This window comes from Trichophyton rubrum, assembly GCF_000151425.1.
Source record: "Trichophyton rubrum CBS 118892 genomic scaffold supercont2.7, whole genome shotgun sequence".
Classification (NCBI taxonomy): domain Eukaryota; kingdom Fungi; phylum Ascomycota; class Eurotiomycetes; order Onygenales; family Arthrodermataceae; genus Trichophyton; species Trichophyton rubrum.
Window position 1 is genome coordinate 113,681 of NW_003456422.1, and position 16,503 is coordinate 130,183.

At 48.3% G+C, this 16,503-nt stretch overlaps 5 protein-coding genes and 2 non-coding genes across 10 annotated transcripts; 3 read left to right on the forward strand and 4 right to left on the reverse strand.

The window, feature by feature from the left end:
- Positions 1–1,324: 1,324 nt before the first annotated feature.
- Positions 1,325–1,424, reverse strand: TERG_10549. Its single transcript has one exon. It is a non-coding gene; the product is annotated as a tRNA-Thr (tRNA).
- A 319-nt stretch (positions 1,425–1,743) lies between these two features.
- TERG_10550 lies at positions 1,744–1,816 on the reverse strand. Its single transcript has one exon. It is a non-coding gene; the product is annotated as a tRNA-Thr (tRNA).
- Positions 1,817–2,722: 906 nt separating this feature from the next.
- On the forward strand, positions 2,723–4,771 carry TERG_06035 (uncharacterized protein; the record flags this gene model as incomplete). Its single annotated transcript, XM_047748539.1, has 6 exons — positions 2,723–2,819; positions 2,891–3,143; positions 3,215–3,258; positions 3,328–3,339; positions 3,389–3,592; positions 3,669–4,771. 6 exons carry the CDS (start codon positions 2,723–2,725, stop codon positions 4,769–4,771), a joined length of 1,713 nt encoding a protein of 570 aa, XP_047604523.1.
- An 820-nt stretch (positions 4,772–5,591) lies between these two features.
- Positions 5,592–6,950, forward strand: TERG_06036 (uncharacterized protein; the record flags this gene model as incomplete). The annotated part of the gene is made up of 1 exon (XM_047748540.1): positions 5,592–6,950. The coding sequence occupies one exon, from the start codon at positions 5,592–5,594 to the stop codon at positions 6,948–6,950; it is 1,359 nt and encodes a 452-aa protein (XP_047604524.1).
- A 3,472-nt stretch (positions 6,951–10,422) lies between these two features.
- TERG_06037 (uncharacterized protein) lies at positions 10,423–13,355 on the reverse strand (the record flags this gene model as incomplete). Of its 3 annotated transcripts, XM_047748541.1 has the most annotated exons (5): positions 10,423–10,587; positions 10,647–11,042; positions 11,098–12,550; positions 12,607–12,755; positions 12,825–13,355. In XM_047748541.1, the coding sequence occupies 5 exons, from the start codon at positions 13,353–13,355 to the stop codon at positions 10,423–10,425; spliced, it is 2,694 nt and encodes an 897-aa protein (XP_047604525.1). The 3 variants fall into 3 exon arrangements, with proteins under 3 accessions (XP_047604525.1, XP_047606772.1, XP_047606773.1); XM_047750087.1 differs by lacking the exon at positions 12,825–13,355 and having other exon boundaries at positions 12,607–12,752; XM_047750088.1 differs by lacking the exons at positions 12,607–12,755; positions 12,825–13,355 and having other exon boundaries at positions 11,098–12,591.
- A 1,158-nt stretch (positions 13,356–14,513) lies between these two features.
- TERG_06039 (uncharacterized protein) lies at positions 14,514–15,333 on the reverse strand (the record flags this gene model as incomplete). Of its 2 annotated transcripts, XM_003232994.1 has the most annotated exons (5): positions 14,514–14,630; positions 14,687–14,878; positions 14,951–15,170; positions 15,224–15,232; positions 15,302–15,333. In XM_003232994.1, the coding sequence occupies 5 exons, from the start codon at positions 15,331–15,333 to the stop codon at positions 14,514–14,516; spliced, it is 570 nt and encodes a 189-aa protein (XP_003233042.1). The 2 variants fall into 2 exon arrangements, with proteins under 2 accessions (XP_003233042.1, XP_047606774.1); XM_047750089.1 differs by lacking the exons at positions 15,224–15,232; positions 15,302–15,333 and having other exon boundaries at positions 14,951–15,052.
- Positions 15,334–15,692: 359 nt separating this feature from the next.
- TERG_06040 (uncharacterized protein) lies at positions 15,693–16,359 on the forward strand (the record flags this gene model as incomplete). The annotated part of the gene is made up of 3 exons (XM_003232995.2): positions 15,693–15,833; positions 15,899–16,025; positions 16,127–16,359. 3 exons carry the CDS (start codon positions 15,693–15,695, stop codon positions 16,357–16,359), a joined length of 501 nt encoding a protein of 166 aa, XP_003233043.2.
- Positions 16,360–16,503: the final 144 nt, after the last annotated feature.

The following is a 16,503-nucleotide window of genomic DNA, read 5'->3' on the forward strand; positions in this document are numbered from 1 at the left end:
TAATAATCCCATTCATTCCCTCCGGTTTTGACATACACCTCTCTACCCGCCTGTCTCCCCTTCTAGATCCATCACTTCACTGCTTCCTGTCCCAGGTTTATTGACCAACATGTACAACATCGTCATGTCATGCCCTGTCCTTTTCTTTTTTTCTCTTTTTGCCATTTCCTCTCCTTTGACTTCTTCTCTGCCATCTTGGACAGATAATTGTACCCGATACCGATTGATGATGATGCTCGATCTCGACTCCCACCCAAACCTTGCGCGCGTGTTGCATTAACTGACTATGCCATGTACTCGTACTTCCTTTCGTTCTTCCCGTTATTGCTCTCCCGTTTTCCACCCCCGTTTCTCCTTTGTGCCTTTGCCCTCCTTTTCTTTTCTTTTTTTCTTTTCTTTCTTTTTTTTTTTTTTTTCAAAAAACTATTCTACGCCCTGCCCATGCCCATATATGCCCTGTGCTCACGCAGCAAACGATCCCACGAGCAAAAGATACGAGACGAGAAAGATGAAATCTGCGTGTTTTGCTTTGTCTGTCTATCTAGTTATTTTAATTTCCTGCCTGCTTGTATCTTCGTTCTTTGTTCGCTCTGCTTTGCCATAGTCATTCCATTCGTCCTTTCTTGATATCGCTCTTCTCTTCTCTTCTCTTCTCTTTCTCCTGCATTGTATCTTGTACTGTACTGTAGTTCTAGCCGTGCGTGTGCCGTCGTGTGCCGTGTACCTTGTACTTGTACGTCTTCCTCCTTTTGCCGTTTCGCTTCATTCTATCTCGTCTTGTTTAGTCGGTGTTCTTGGAGAATATTGCCTGCCAGCTTGACGCGGATGGATATACAGTAAGTAGGGTAGCTGCGGCTGCTTCGGCTGCTTTTAGACGGTAAGACAGATAACTGTTCCCCGGAGCACATTTATTAATTCACATTGACTCCATACCGCCGTGCTGCTGATATACCATTATCTACATCGGTGGTGGGCTGACGTCAATATAGAGTCGTGCCTGGACGGATGCATGCCCTAAGCTCTTCTAGAACATGCATGCCATACATTCCATGCAGGTTGCCTTCCTTACTCGCATATTATAATTCATACTTGACTTCAGCCCCAGCTAGGTACTCGTCAACTGCCACCTAACTGGCCAGCATCAAAATCCCTCACCGACAGCAGACGCTTGTCTCACCCTCGCTCAGCCGCCGCCGCCGCTGCTTGCTAGTTGACTAGCTAGTTAGTCTACTCATTCTTCATCCGCAAGCAGAGACACAACGACCCAAAAGCCAACAAAACAGAGAAGAAGAGATGCCCCACAAAGAAAGGACAAAAAAAACTATGCCCACACACGGATTCGAACCGGGGATCTCATCATCGCGACTCTCCTGGGCCGGGAGTGAATTACTAGTGATGCGCTTTACCAACTAAGCCATGCGGGCTGATTGTGGGATTCTGTTTTAAGTTACTTGCTTGGTAGAGATAAAAGTGAGCTTTTGGCGTGTTTAAGCTCAGGGCATGGCGTATTTTATATAAGCTCAGGCCCTGCTTATTGGTTTATTAAGCGGTATTTTTACCAAGTTACGCAGGGCATACTGCTTGTCTGTTTGGGATAAGCTGGTATTAGTTAAACTGTTCGAGAAAATGCGCACAATACGCGACAAAAGAAAACAAAAATAAAAAACGGGGACAAAAAGGGGAGCAAAGGGTGGGTTGAGTTCATCAAAGGTAAATATGAGTAAAAAAAGAAGGAAAAGCAAATGCCCACACACGGATTCGAACCGGGGATCTCATCATTACTAGTGATGCGCTTTACCAACTAAGCCATGCGGGCGGATGTTAGGCTGTTCGGCAACTTGCTGCTTGTTGAGGCAAAGATAGTGTCATTCATCGCAGCTGACGAGTTGGCACAGGTATTCACTATCGAGGTTTTTTTGCAGCAAACATAATAGGTATATAGCTTGTTGGAATTCAATTATCTAGTCACCATACCGAATACTGTGCCTAGATGCTAGATCTGTATCTGCATGGCCGGAATGAGTGATATTCCAGGTGTTATTGTTAATCGTCTTCGGAACTGTTTTGATAACTACCCATTGGGTGTCAAAAACAATCGCCATACGGAGTAATGCTCGTGCCAATTACTTGCATAGTTACCCATTTGATAACGTTTACGAGGATACTTTCGAATGAATATAGAGATCTTTTATAAATGGAACCAAAACCACAATATTTTGCATATAACTCACTCGATTTACGAATCAGACCAGAGGTCGAGATCGAGCGTGGTTTTTTCCAATTTTGATAAGACCTATCTATGTATGCAACGAGTGCCTCTATAATTGACCAGAGATCGTAGCTCCAAAGATACTTACTTAAAGTCACCTTCCGTATTGGATAATTCTTTCCTCGGGGTTTTGATATCTTGAAATGGGAAGGAAAACAAAAGACTCACCGCACCTTCTACGCTGCCCGGCAGAAAACACAACATGGCCACAGCGATGGCGAGACGACGTCTTCTCCTCGTCTTCACCACCGGCACCAGCATCAACATCTTCTTCCTTTCACTGTCATCCTCTATCGTTACGGGAAGCTCGCCTGTTTAATGAATGAATGCATGAATGACCCTGGTCGTTGTTTGTCACTCGTCCTGACTCAATACCTACCCAGTACTGTGTCTTGCTTTTTTCTCTCTTCTACTTCTTCCTTTATACATAGTTATATCCACAGCTAGTTCACTATGAGATTCGAGAACTGGGACGTTTTGCTGTTCCCTGAGGGGTCAAAGGTGCCTCTACAGGAGTTCAAGACCAATTGCTTCGTTACCAGGGATCACGGTAGGTCAACACATCTGCTATTAACTCGCACACAAGCCATCTGCTAATCATCAAGGATGAACTGGTTCTAGAATCGCCGTATCTCCAAGCCCAAGCCGTGCTAAATCCTGGTCCATACTATAGCCAGAGTGGTGTTCAGGGAAATCCGGGACAGCTACCCGTGCTGACCTGTTTTCTACCAAGTTTGCCCCGAGATACTCCATTTAGGGTATCTGTTCATAGCTGGAATAGGCCTCGTCCAACCCGGATCATGGAAGGCCTGATGCAACCGGAAGATTCGGTGATGTTTGAAGTCAGAATATTCATCGATGGTATCTGTGCTTCGTACGTGGCAGCTGAATGGCCTCCGATAGTCCTCTCTGTTCTCACTTTATTACTAACCGTCGATTGAATAGGGCAAGTCTGTTCAACCAGCAAACCCTTTGGCCTCATGTCATTGGTAAGTTTAGCTTTTAGTAGTAGCGCCGAGTTCTTATCGGAAAAGTGTCTAATATGAGGGTATACGTAGATCTGAGTTCTCGTGAGTGTGTCCTAGGTGAGCTGTGTCTGGTATTTATTAACTATCGCAGAACTCGACAGAAATGGAAACCAGGATAGTCTGCGGTTTCCAATGTTTCATGAAGAGTTGCTTCATCAAGCCCACTGGGATGCTGGCGACATGTACGGTCGAATTCGTGTTGTCATATCAGAGGGCTTCACTCGGCCGCTTCGTAACCCGCCCTTTGAGAGAGTGAGAGATCTCATCGCTTTTTCTTACCAGCACGCTCCCCTCGGTAAGCTGAGAAACAAGAAAGTAGAAAGTGGGAGGGAAAAGAGAGCCAGATGTCTAACATAAGTGCGGTCTCATAGGCGTACTAGAGTCATCTGGCATTGCCTGGCCAAACCCAGGGATGTGGCAGCAACTGGTACCAGGCTCTCGACATTTTGTCAAACACTCTCTTGGACCTCTTTACAGTGTTGAAAAGGATGAGGATGCTCATTCACACTCTCCAACGCGCCATGATATCCGGCAGTTCAACAACCAGGGTGTTCAGGTTGGAGCTGGTTTCTCTACCCTCCCCTATCGAATGCAACCTAATCCCGTTCCACCACAGTTTAGTAACAACCCGTGGCTAGACCGAGATGGGCCATGGATTGCACCACCACCTCAAGTTTCAGATCCCTTCGTCGACCCTTCAAAGAACCCGTGGCCACCATGGCCTATCAAGCGCCGCCATTCAACACTGGATGACATCTCGATGCCAGACTATATCGCATCGAGCTCCTCGAGCAGTCGTGTGATTTCTAATACTGCTGGTCTGAATTTTTCACGTAACAGAGAACCGGCCCAGATAGCTCCTATGGACGATGAGCAGTATAATCAGCTAATCAAAGCCATGAGTCCAAGTAAGGCAACAGGAGGTACCAGTCCTCCAATGAACACCCCGGTAGCAGGGAAAGCAGCAACCAAAGCGCCTTCAGCAGTGAAGGACGCTCCAGGCGCCACTGTTAACAAGAGCCAGCCCAGTGCTCTCAGGGAGCTTTCGCAACCTGGGGAAGACAGGAGAGTAAGGTCGGGATCCAGTCTTCGCTCTAGAAACTCGCTTAACGAAATGCCACCTCAATCCCAGACTGGCCTCCTTAGCCCCAGTCCTAACATCAGAGGCCGGAAGGAAGGAAGCCTTAGCGTCTACGAAGACGATAAAGAAAACAGCAGTGGTGATGCCTCTCCAGCTCATAGCTCACGAAAGGCATCCCTGACCATCGAAGCAGCAGTAACTTCGGCGGAAAGCAAGAGAAAAAGGTCTATAAGCTCAACTCATTCGCGAGGAGTGGTCGAGGCCGTGTCTCCCTCTTCATCAAAGAAGATATCTCGTCGTAAACGAGATGAGCAGCTGCAGGCTGAGTTCGATGATTTCCTGTCGGCAGCAGCCAAAACAGATGCCCTCCTTTCTGAGGTTGAACTGGAATAGCATCATGTATGTCCGGCCAGACAGAGTGAACGAAGGGCTCATGGGTATCAGACACGCACTATGGCTTAATTACTTGCTACAAGAAACATTTTTGTACTCGCATCTTTATCAACAGTCCAACCAATGCAGGTATTTCGCTTATGTAAGCACAATGAACGACTCCGTCTTTCCCTTGTTTTAACGTCAACCACAGTGGAAAAAAAGCACATTTAATAGACGGTTTTTCAAGGGTGAAGCCATTCTATCTAAGCCTAGTTGCATTGTATTGTATAATACAAGGTCAATCCGTGGGTATTGGGAGAATAAATTAGATCATTCTCTGCGTTGGCCTATGGTTCTGATATCCTATTGCCTACGATTTCCCACGGTCACTTGATATACAGAGTGAAGACCGGAGAACTCCATGAACTTTGCTATCATGGAGCTCTTATCTTCCATGATTCACCTTACCGCATTCAATATCCCGTAATTTTGGGAGTGACATGGGATTCATGTTGGATGAGGGGGATATACCCAGGCCGATATCGTTCTTGTAACTATAGCAAGCTACAACGCAGATATTGAGCATATTAAAAGAAGACATTGAAAGCATCTGAAGAAGCAGTCAATCAAATACTCAACGGAGAATCCCTAGCAAGGAAATTTTACTCTCCTAGGTAGTCCGTTGTTTTGGCGTACCTTTCTTCGCTGCCCTGGCAACCTCCCTTCATGCTTTCCTTATATGCAAACAACGCAGCACTTCATCCTCTTTTCCTCATAATCTCCTCTGCTCCTCGTCACTCAACAACCTGTCACCTCCAACCCCTACACAAGTCCAGATATGTCGCCTCCATCCGAGACAAATGACAGTCCCCGTGAATACATCAGCATCAGTGACTCTGATAGCTTGGATGTCGCAGTCAGTGAAGGTATAAAGTCTCTAGCCCCTCCATCTAACGCTGGATATTTACAAATCTTCTCTCCTTCAGACGACGGCACTATGCACCGCCATCCACCTAGCACAATTGGACCAGATGATCTTAAGAGCTTGATTGAAGAGCTCGTGACGCCGTTCCGGGCGAAATCAACAGCGACGCACGCTTTGGGTCCCCTTCCTGCTGCTACTGATGCTGCACTGACCCAACAGCCGGCGCCAGGAGTTGCCGATGCGGATAACGCGCCTGTTATTGATGCAGAGGTGACAACTGTCACGGCAGCATGTTTGCCAGATTTGGCCATGTCTACGCCGCTGTCGATGATGGTGTATCCAAGTGTCGAGGCCCCAGACGCGAACACAGTTGATACCAGTGCCATCAACGCGTCGTCTGCCGATTCTCAGGCTGTTGGCCGGAGCACTGGCACGCTTGATGGCGTGGTTTCCGTTCCGTCAACTGGCAAGTCTCCTGTCTTGCCTGTCACCCTTCCTGCAGTTCCATGCTCCTTGGATACGCCATCATCAATGCTACCTTCGGCAGTTACCAATCAGTGTCACAAACCCACGTTTGGGCAGCCTTCTGCCCTATGTGGCTCCATGGCTTCACCATCGCACTCGGATGGCACATTCCCTGCGTTGTTCGGACAAGGAAATGCAGCTTCAGGTATTACCGGTGTTTCTAGATTCTCTTGCCCACCGGCCCCTTGGGGTTATGGGCTAAGTTTCCTTAACCAAACAGTGAATTCTCCTCCTACACCAAGCCTGCTAGTCTCTAATAACCAAGGAATGGCCCCCTCCTTTGCAAGTTCTACGTCTTTCCAAACAGAAAGAACCAGGCATATGCTTTCCAATGCACCAGGGACAACTGTTCTCAGCCAGACCTCTATGCCAGCAGGCCGTGCGGCTATTACACCTAGAGAACTTGGCCCAACGAAGGTTCTAGGTGATGTCAACACTGCCAAGTTGGAAGATAAGGACGCAATGTTCTATTTTGGTGTCATTTGTATTCAGGAACATCTAACCCCATCCTTTGAGTTCCTGCAATATTTTGACAGTAAATGGGTGGTTAGACTCAGATTTGGAGACCATGAGGTCTCTAAGTTGCAAATTTACTCAACTAAGGCTGCCGCCACGGCAGATGCGTGTCGTGATGGCTTGGCAATCTTGAAGGCTTTTATGCCACTCTGGGTGGTTCCTGAAAGTCCTGAGCTTGGTGTTTCGCCTAACCGACTCCGCTGGAATTCATTGTTGGCATGTAAGTTGTAGTTGTAGCGATTCATATCAGGAGTTATAGCTAACGGTCACACCATTTTATTACAGTGTACTGCCAGCAAAGAGGTATACCAGGCCCATTGTACACGCAGTATTCCAATTTTGAGGGATACCGTAACGAGGTTGAGGTTGATGGCCTTTCTTTCTTTGGCGTTGAGAAATGCTATTCATCTATTGACGAAGCCATTATTGGGTGCGCCCACAGAGCATTGCACTATTTACTCGTTGCCAGTGGAGCAAATGGAGAGCTTATGCATGGGGTAGCCAAGTCTGGAGCCCTGCTAAAGGTGGTTGGTGATACACCCAATCTTCCAAATAAACCGGAACCAGTTACAGTGGCTTTGGTAAGTGGCAGAACTTGCATTTTCGATATGCTAATTCGACGCTTATCTGCCTCCATGGGTATACAGACGATATGAGTGCTAATAATTCGTGTAGACGAAATTTCCATTTGTCCCCTCTGCCGGCACTAGTGTCATCACAAAGAGGACACGTAGAAAAGGTGGAAGGGGCCGTGGAAAAGGAGCGTGTTTGGTTGAGGTTACCAATGCCATCAAGAAGATAAAGGGAAGTGAACGCCAGTATCCACAGGTTCCAACTGCTGGGAATGCCACTGGAGCCAATTCAGTTAAGGTCAAGGCTGTTGAGGACACCACGAACAAGAAATCCACGGGCAAACTTGCGACACCTACCTTTTTCAATCCTTCCTTGATGGCTCAGAAACCATCAACTAACCCTGGAGTTCCCGATGCAGCAGAGTTTGCCCAGGCCATTTTCTTTCAGTGCCGCATGTCGGGCAGTCGTTCAACGTGTAGGAAGGATCCATGCACTGCCAGTGAATTTAGGATGAAGCTCAAGTCCTACGGAAGTGACCTTCTTCGCGTTAAGAGTATGCCTAGCACTTGTGGTTCCTCTATATTATTCACCTCAAAGATATTCAGGCGGCTAATGCTCTACTCTACTACTTAGGCATCTGTGATCGCTTGTCTATTCACGCACCTGATTTTCCAGTAAAGGTATTTAACGTCAAAGGAAGCCCCATGCACTTTGAAGTTGATGCCTTTTTCCATAACGATGCCGCTCTTCGTAACTTCAGACGCATTGGTTTCGCAAAACACCAGAGCAAGCCAGAAGCTGAGCTTTTATGCCATCAAAACACGGTTGCCTTCCTTATGGAAGTCATGATGGGTGTCAATCATCTGCGAGGTGGCAACTGGATTGAAGAGGCAGCATTGTCGGATAAAACGGGCTTCTATCTCTAATTGCGTAGTTGCCATGCCTTGGGGATGGGATTTCTACCGAACTTCTGATTTGTCCATGCAATAGTTACTTTTCCTTAAAGCATTGGCCAAGCAGGCTTCAATATGGCCATCCTTTGGGATTAAGTCTCCTCATCTTTTGTTGTCGCCTTCTCTTCTCTACATTCCTTCTTCAAATATTCATGATGTTGCCAATGTGACATGTTCGGGCAAAGGTGACACAGTGCGAAAGAGATAAATATGTGGACATGTTTAATTGGCAGAGATATTGAGTTGACATGAAACCGAAGGAATCAACTGGCGTTACAAAAATCTCTTTTACCCCTTCATAATACGGATAGAATGGTAACCTGCCATCCATCGTCCACAAATTCTGCCGTTACGAGCGGCATATCCATAGAGGTAATCAGATTTCAGCAATCCATTGGAGATGCTGGCCGTCGTAGTACCGTTCAGAAAAGGAGTGGCCTCTTTTCAAGATAGAATATCTTAGGGATTGAATAGAAACTGCTATAAGAGACAGCTAGCTAACACCGTATATTGTAAGGTAACCAATGTGGAGGTAAAACACTACTTAGACAGTGCATGGAGGGTCTTGCCAACACCACCGACTCGTAGGCCTCATCCAACAGCACCGGCCAATTCAAGGGAAACAGCAAATTCGACGAAGAAATGTCAAACCAAATAAGATTACCATGAGTACAATAGGTAAACTAAGAGATCAAGAGCAGTGTCAATCAGACGGAGTTTGGCGAAAGCGTTCCGGTAGACCGTGAACACCGATATATATACCCCAGGGATTGTCTTGCCTTTGGCATTCAATAGGTTGCGTTATATCTTCAGAGCAGAGGAAGTTGAAACGAGCCTGGCCTGACAGCTTGGGAGGGAAAGAGTTGGGTAAAAGGGTCAACGACAGGAGATATAGTGTAGTCAAATTAACCGTTTAACAGTAGAAATGAGATAGATTGAATAAGATAGAAGTATAATGCAGTACAGAACGCATGCGGCGATGTGAGCAGCGGAGGTTGGAATATCCAGGCGGATGGACAAATAGGAAATTTTCATTAGATATCAACGATGATCAAAAGCAGAGACAGAAAAAAAAAAAAAGAGAAACACTAGAGGGAAGGGGAAGAGGCTGGATGGTAATAAGATACGCACACGACAAGTGGCGGAAGTCTAGTCGAGGGAAGGTAAATATCAAATCAACCAAGGGATGCAATTACAGCTCTCGATAAGGCAGAGAAAAACACGGACAAGGGTTGAAAACGAGCAAGCATTAAGCAACAACAATAATATGGCAGGACTGGGTATGAGATAGAAAGCCAGCCAATAGACAAGGTGGAAAAGTGAGGAAAGAAAAGTAGAAGCACAGAAGGAAGCAAGCCCAAAGTCTTAAGCTGCGGTTAAGTTGAGCAAGCAACGCAATGTAATGGGAAAAACAAAGACATCGATGTCTTGAGAGTGACATGAAAAAAAGGTGAAGTTGGAAACAAGTAGACGATAAATAAGGGTAAAAGGGTAAAACGGGGCTGTTGGGAGAATTGGGAGAGATTGAAAAGCTCCTTTTCGGTTTTATATTTGGAAAAGGAGAGAAAAGGAAGAAGATAACGTTTCCAAAAACACCCACTTCCTTTTTTGCTTGCCTTCCACCTTTTCCCCCCTCGTCTCATTGCTGGCGAGATGGCGTAATAAACTAGTTGAAGCTGATGATCGATCCATACCTACTTTCGCTCCAACCTGTCATTTTGTGTATTTGCTATTCTTTCCTGTCGAGCAAGTCAAAACAGAAGACGGAACAGGGAGGTATGTAAGAGGTATTAATGAGTCGATAGGCAGAGGTATCAAAGTAAAAAGCCAAACGAGAGGTATAAGGTATAAGTTATAGGAAACATGATATTACGGGAAGAAACAAGACGAGGAAGAGGGAATAGAGTGGAAGGGACAACCAGATATCGGCGCAGGAGAGAGAAATAGAGATGGAGAAGCACGGCAACCGAAGCATACACCGACTATCAGAAACAGTAATGATATGGGCAGAGTAAAAGGAAATGTAAGCAGAGCAGAGGAAGGAGAGGACATCAACCAGGAAAGAAAAAGAGAAAGCAAGAAAAGACAGCACGGTAAATGGCGTTAAAGAGAAAATAGCAAAGTGAGTCAGCTCGTACACCTCATCGAGGGCGGGAGTGGGGTATTGTAGAGTTGAATTACATCCTCTCTCCTGTACCAGCCTCCACACCATCAAGGTATGGCGTATTAGGATCGAAGTTGAATGCCGATTGGTCGTCTGTGTTGAGGAAAGTGTCGAAGTCGAAATTTTCGAGAATATCTGGGTTGTCGAGAGAGCTGAAATCCAGGTTGAAGCTTTGATTCTATAAACACCAATTATTAGCTGGACGGTTACTTGTATAGGAGATGGAAGGATGCATACGTCTGTTAAACTCATATCCCCAAATGGCTGTGATGGGTCTACTTGTCCCTGTGCCTGACCTGGTTGTGCCGCAGCAGGTGGTTGACCCTGGGCCGGCTGCATGGACAACATTTGCTGCTGCTGCTGCTGCTGCTGCTGCTGCTGTTGTTGTTGGGGCTGCTGTTGTTGCTGCTGTTGTGGCGGTTGTGGCGGGGGTGGTGGTTGACCCACAGCCTGGGGTTGTGTAGCGGGCGCAGACGTTGGTTGAGCATTGTTTGCCGGAGCGGCCTTGTTGAACGAGCTTGGATGGACAGGGGTGATAGGGGTAGAAGGAGTTGGAGTTGGTGGAGGTTCGGACTCTGAAGCTGTGGCTGCTGCTGAAGGCGCATTGGTGGTCGGAACGCGCTTGGCGGGGCGCTATAATGGGTCAGCATTTGCACTTGGATATGGATGTAGTGAAATAAAGACATACCTTTCGATTATTATCCTTCGTGTCCTTCTTCTTCGGCGCCGGCTTTGAGCTCTGCTGCGGTGTGGGAGGAGCCGCGCTACCAGGCTGCGGTGACTGTCGCCCATTATTTGGAGCCGTAGCTACAGGTGGTGCCTGCGGTGGGGGCATAGCATTTCGCTCTTGAGGGGTTCCGACAGGCTGCCCAGGCTGGCCTTGCTGCTGCGGCTGCGGCTGTTGTTGCTGTTGCTGCGGCTGTTGCTGCTGCTGTGGTGGGATCATTGGTTGACTCTGAGGAGGCTGTGGTTGTTGCCAATTACCACTTGGCATGCGAGCCCCAGCTTGGGCTTGTGCCTGGGCCTGTGCCTGTTGCTGACGTGCCATGGCATCCATAGGCTGCGTCATTTGTGCGCCAGAGTAGGCTGGATTGGAGCTAGGTGGGCGCATGCCGTTAGGACCAACGACACCACCAGCTTCCTGCATATTCTTCATGGTGTTGAAGAATGCCGCACCACCCATATCTTGGGGAATTTGATTGCCAAAGTTCATAGAGGCTGGCGAGCCACGGCCTGTTTGCATAGCGTCACCAACGTTGGGAGAACCAGGGAGGCCAGTCTGGGGCATCTTGGGTGTCCCGCGCTTCATCTGTTCGCTGGGGTTTGGTGAGGCACCGGCACGGCTTCCTTGAGGAGACGTTCCAGGAGGGAGACTGTTATGCATCCCTTGGCCTGGCTGCTGCTGCTGCTGCTGCTGTCCAGCACCTGGCTGTCCGGGTTGGGCTGGCCCTGGTTGTGGTTGGCCATCACGAGCCATGCTGTCTTGCTCCTGGCGGGCGATCAAAAGACGTTTCTTATTCTGCTGCTCAAGCAACATGAGTTGCATCTGATAATCTTGGAGAGCGTGGTTTCCATTCTGCGCCCCAGGAGTCGGCATACCACCTTGACGCATTTGGGCGGCCATCTGGCCGTTACTATAGTAGTCTTGCGGCATCATTCCTTGGTTGTCATGCATGGGTTGCATCATGTCTGGTTGGTTGGGCATGACTCCTGGGTTGATTAGGCCATTAGGAATGCCCTGATTGTTCATTGCGGATCGAGTATGGTGAATTAGATTTTGATTATAGACCTGAATCGACTTTGCTTGAACACTTGGGTTCTGGGACTGGAAAGACTGGAGTTGTGCAGCAGTGAGGTTTCGTGGATTGATGCCATGCTGCATCAGAAGAGAGTTGGCCTGCTGTTGGTTCTGCTGGCCCGGCATACCCTGAGGTTGTGCGCGACCGTTGGGGGTCATCTGCGCGCCGTTAACTTGGGGTCCGTCAATGCGCTGGCGCTTGGAGGGAGATGGGGCGTTTTCCACAGAAGAAGGGGATTGGGGGCGGTGGCCATTCATCTCCATGTCAGAGTGTTCGCGCTGCATCTGGTGGTGCATCATCTGAGCCTGCTGGTTTCGCAATTGAGCGATTTGTTGCGGAGTCCTGGTACAGTTAGTTACAGTATTCTGCTTGCGCTTTTGCATATTACCACAACATACATATTCTGGGGATTCTGGAGAACAGATTTCTGGAGATTTGCTGGCACCATATTACCGCGTACTCCGCGCATGGCAGCAAACTGGTTAGGCATTAGCTGCCCCTGGCGAATGAGTTGATTTTGCTGTTGGTCTCGCAATCGCAGCATGTTCTATAAGGAAAAACAGAGGTCAACATTAATAAGTCCATCTCAATTTGGTGGCAGATCGACGATACTCACCTGAGTATGCTGTAAATACTGCATGGCGTCATTACTCCTTGGTTTCTTTCTCTGGGCGGAGAAGACATCCCAAAAGATATTGAACCAATCAAATAAGAAACTGGTTTGTTGCGAATCACCCAAGTTTGGTCTTGGCAAATCGTCGGGGATGCGCGACTTGATATCCTCTTTACCTTCCTCGGACTCGACTCCGTTGACTTCTCCATCTCTGCGGTGTGGTGTGCCTTTGTGAGGCGCAGTAGTGGTGTTTAGGGTGACGCTCTCGTCCTGCACGAGCGCACGCGCACAATCATGATATCCGCGTTTGAGGAAGTAGTCGTAGATATAGGTGTTGAGTTGGGTAGCCATAGTATCCTGTAAATTCTGATTCGGCTCACTTCGAGGGGCAGAGCCTGATGCGCTGTTCATCATTGGGATGCCTCCCATAGGCATACCTCCCCCAGGAACGCCTACGCCCGGGACACCGACGGGTACGGCGTTACCGGGCATAGCGACACTGGGGTTCATGCTTTGCATGTTCATCTGGTTCATCGTGAGCAGGAGGCAGAGGTGCAGCCGTCCCAAAGACGATCGGACCTGCTCTCCAAGGATGAAGTGATTTCGTTTTCAAGGCGCTCTGTCGAGTTTGAGTGTCGGGTCAATATTGAAAAAGACGAAGCCCGTCTTTGCGTCAGAAGGATCAATTTCGTCGGAAATGTGTCTCATATATGGGCTATCCAGCAGGCTCAAGAAGTAAAGATTCTTTCCTGCGGTGTGCAGTTGTGTTATTTTGCGAACAATCAAGGCCGCTAGTCCTGTGCTGGTTTCTTTCAAGCGCGTTAGTTTTGAATACCATACCACATTCGAGGACGAAAAATCACACCTGCCCAGACACAGACCTCAAAAGTGGCGATAACGAACCTATCCTTGCAGAGAATTGTATCCTCTGCAGCAAAGGATGAGAAGAATGGAAGAGTGGTTGTTTGATGGGAGATGGGAGGAAGGGCTTTTCTCGTCGGGCGCCAGAGTGGCTCCTGGGCGATCGCTGGTCGTTCGGCTGGGGGGGGGGGGGGGGGGGGGGGCCCGAAGGGCGAAAAGGTCCGCGAAGGGTAATTACAGGCACGCCGCTCCACGAAGCCTCTTGCACCAAATCCACCAGCGGTTCCGTCAGTGTCTTCTCGTGGGGGCCGCCGTGTCGTCGATGCTGGATCTCAAGCAGGGGGAAGAAAAACCGATATGCGTCTCGTCAGTGAAGTTCGTTTTTCGCTGGGGAAGTTCGAACTTGCATCTTTCGCGGGCGGTGGCTGTTTAGGGACCGGCAGAACGCGCGCCCGACGCAGATTTGGTCACGGGATGAACTTTTATCCGGTCACCTGACCCCCGCCTCCATCGGGCACCTATTTGCACCTCAGCGAAAGGGGGGGAGGGGGTAGTGGCCGGTTGACGACGCAGCGAGAGGCGGGAGTGGACAGCGACAGCGGCCGATGAGGGAGTAGCAGGAGGAGACCAAGATAGTTGCAGCGGCAGCAAGGCCAAAAAAAATTCAGAGCGTAGACTCTAGACAGTAGATAGTTACATGAACCAACTCCGGCACTAGGAAGCATGTCACTAGCTTAGGCAGGATGAGAGTAGACAACTAAGACAACCCATGAGAAGAAAAAGTGCAATAGCCCAATGAGCCAGAGATAAAGAGAACAAAAGCGTCGAGAATCACTCCTCTGGAGGCAGCTCGTCCTCCAGGTAGCGGACGAGAGTAACTCGCATCTCTGTAGTGTCATTGCCCCGAAGGATATCACTAACAAAATGCGCTTCAACCTGAACTTGCACCTATAGGCCGAGTTAGCTTGTGCGCGTCTAAATCAGTCACAGTCGAGTAAGCACACCATCTCAAGTGCTCCCCTTAGCACCCCACAGAGGATATTGGAGTACCATAGCTCGTCCTGCGCTCGTCCATCGTCAGGCAGCTCAACAAAGTCGGCCAGTGGGTTCTCCTCAAACACAAGCGAGAACTGCTTGTTATCGCTTGTCCAGTTGGTCACAGTAGGCGTAATGTTGAGAAACACCTTGAATCCAACCTATACCCGGGGTATATAAGTATATTAGATGGCCATGTTATATTCCGTAGTCGGACAGGGGCATACACGCACCTTTGAGATAATGTCAGCAGTCTCCCGGAAGTTTGTGCATCGTCCCATCCCGGACCGCGCCAAAAAGTCCTCGATGAGTCGCATGCCTATATTATAACCCATCTTGTCAAGCTGCCGGTTGACTTCCAGATAGTCACTTTCGTAGTCCGCGCAGAGCTGGGCAACGACAGTCCCATAGGTCAGCGTTACCAGCTCTGCGTTGACCTTATCAACCTTAGTTCTACACGGGTTAGAACAGAGCCAAAGCTGTTAGACGGTCAGAGCAGTGCGTACTTCCATATCCTAAATTTCAAGTTAGCATGGGTTTGCGCCAGGTCTTTAGCTGTGGGTACTAAGGGGAGGCAGTTATACTCTTCTCCAATCCGAGCTGCTTTGCTCGACATTGTTCGACTCTCAGACCAATGCCTCCAGTCTCACACTTATTATACCCTTTTATGTTCTAAACTGGAAGACTTTAGACCTCATTCATAATAGGGTGGCGCTTTTACAAAAGCTAGTGGATAGTTGTATGATAGGTATTTCCAATTTTGGGCTGCTTATTTAGCTAAGCGCGGTAGTTTTACTAACGAGTAATTAACGAGTTAGCCGCCGAGCCGCGTTTCCCATTTCACCGCGTCTAAAAAATAAAATCACGACCACAAGTAACATCTAGCGACCCGACACCCACACCCACTACATCGACTTGACATAGATACATACCGCCTACACACTTCTATATTGTTTAACTGTCTAGGCCGCCATGATGTCTGCGGAAAAGAGACCAGCGCACGAATCCCTCGGATCTGTACAACTTGTCAAGCGTCAACGATCAGATAGCAATCTAAACCGGAGCGCCGTTACTATATCCAGTGGAACCGGAAAGAATGAAGCTCTTATACAGTCTGTAAGTAGGAAAGAATTGATTATTTTCAGTCCATACCTTGGTTCGATCTCTAACAAGGACCGAAGGTACCCCGGACAAGCGGCCTCGCTGCTCCTATAATGGAGCTTACAGGCCATACAGGCGAAATCTTTTCTACCCGATTTGATCCTACCGGCCAACATATAGCTTCTTCTGGAATGGACCGATCTATACGTACGCCGTCGCGTTCTTTTCCCCTTTGACCTCCGTTTCATCCCGCATTATTTCCAAGCGAGTACATCTCAAACACCTCTAACAACTGATAACCTAACCAGTATTATGGCGAACATACGGTAATTGCGACAATTACGGCATACTTTCCGGCCATAAAGGTGCCATTCTCGATCTTCAATGGTCCCGGGACTCACATACCCTTTTTTCGGCTTCCGCAGATATGACCCTAGCGAGCTGGGACCTGGAATCAGGCACACGCATACGGCGCTATATGGATGACACTGAAATCGTTAATTTGCGAGGATATCAGCCGGCGTGGCCGGGAGTTGTGTGATTAGTGGTAGCGATGATGGAAGTATCGGCATATGGGATCCTCGCCAAAAGACAGCCATTGATTATCTTGAATCATCCACCGCGATGCCCGTGACTGCTGTCGACCCTCTCCGAAGCTGGAAACGGAGTGTCTACTCTGGGTGGT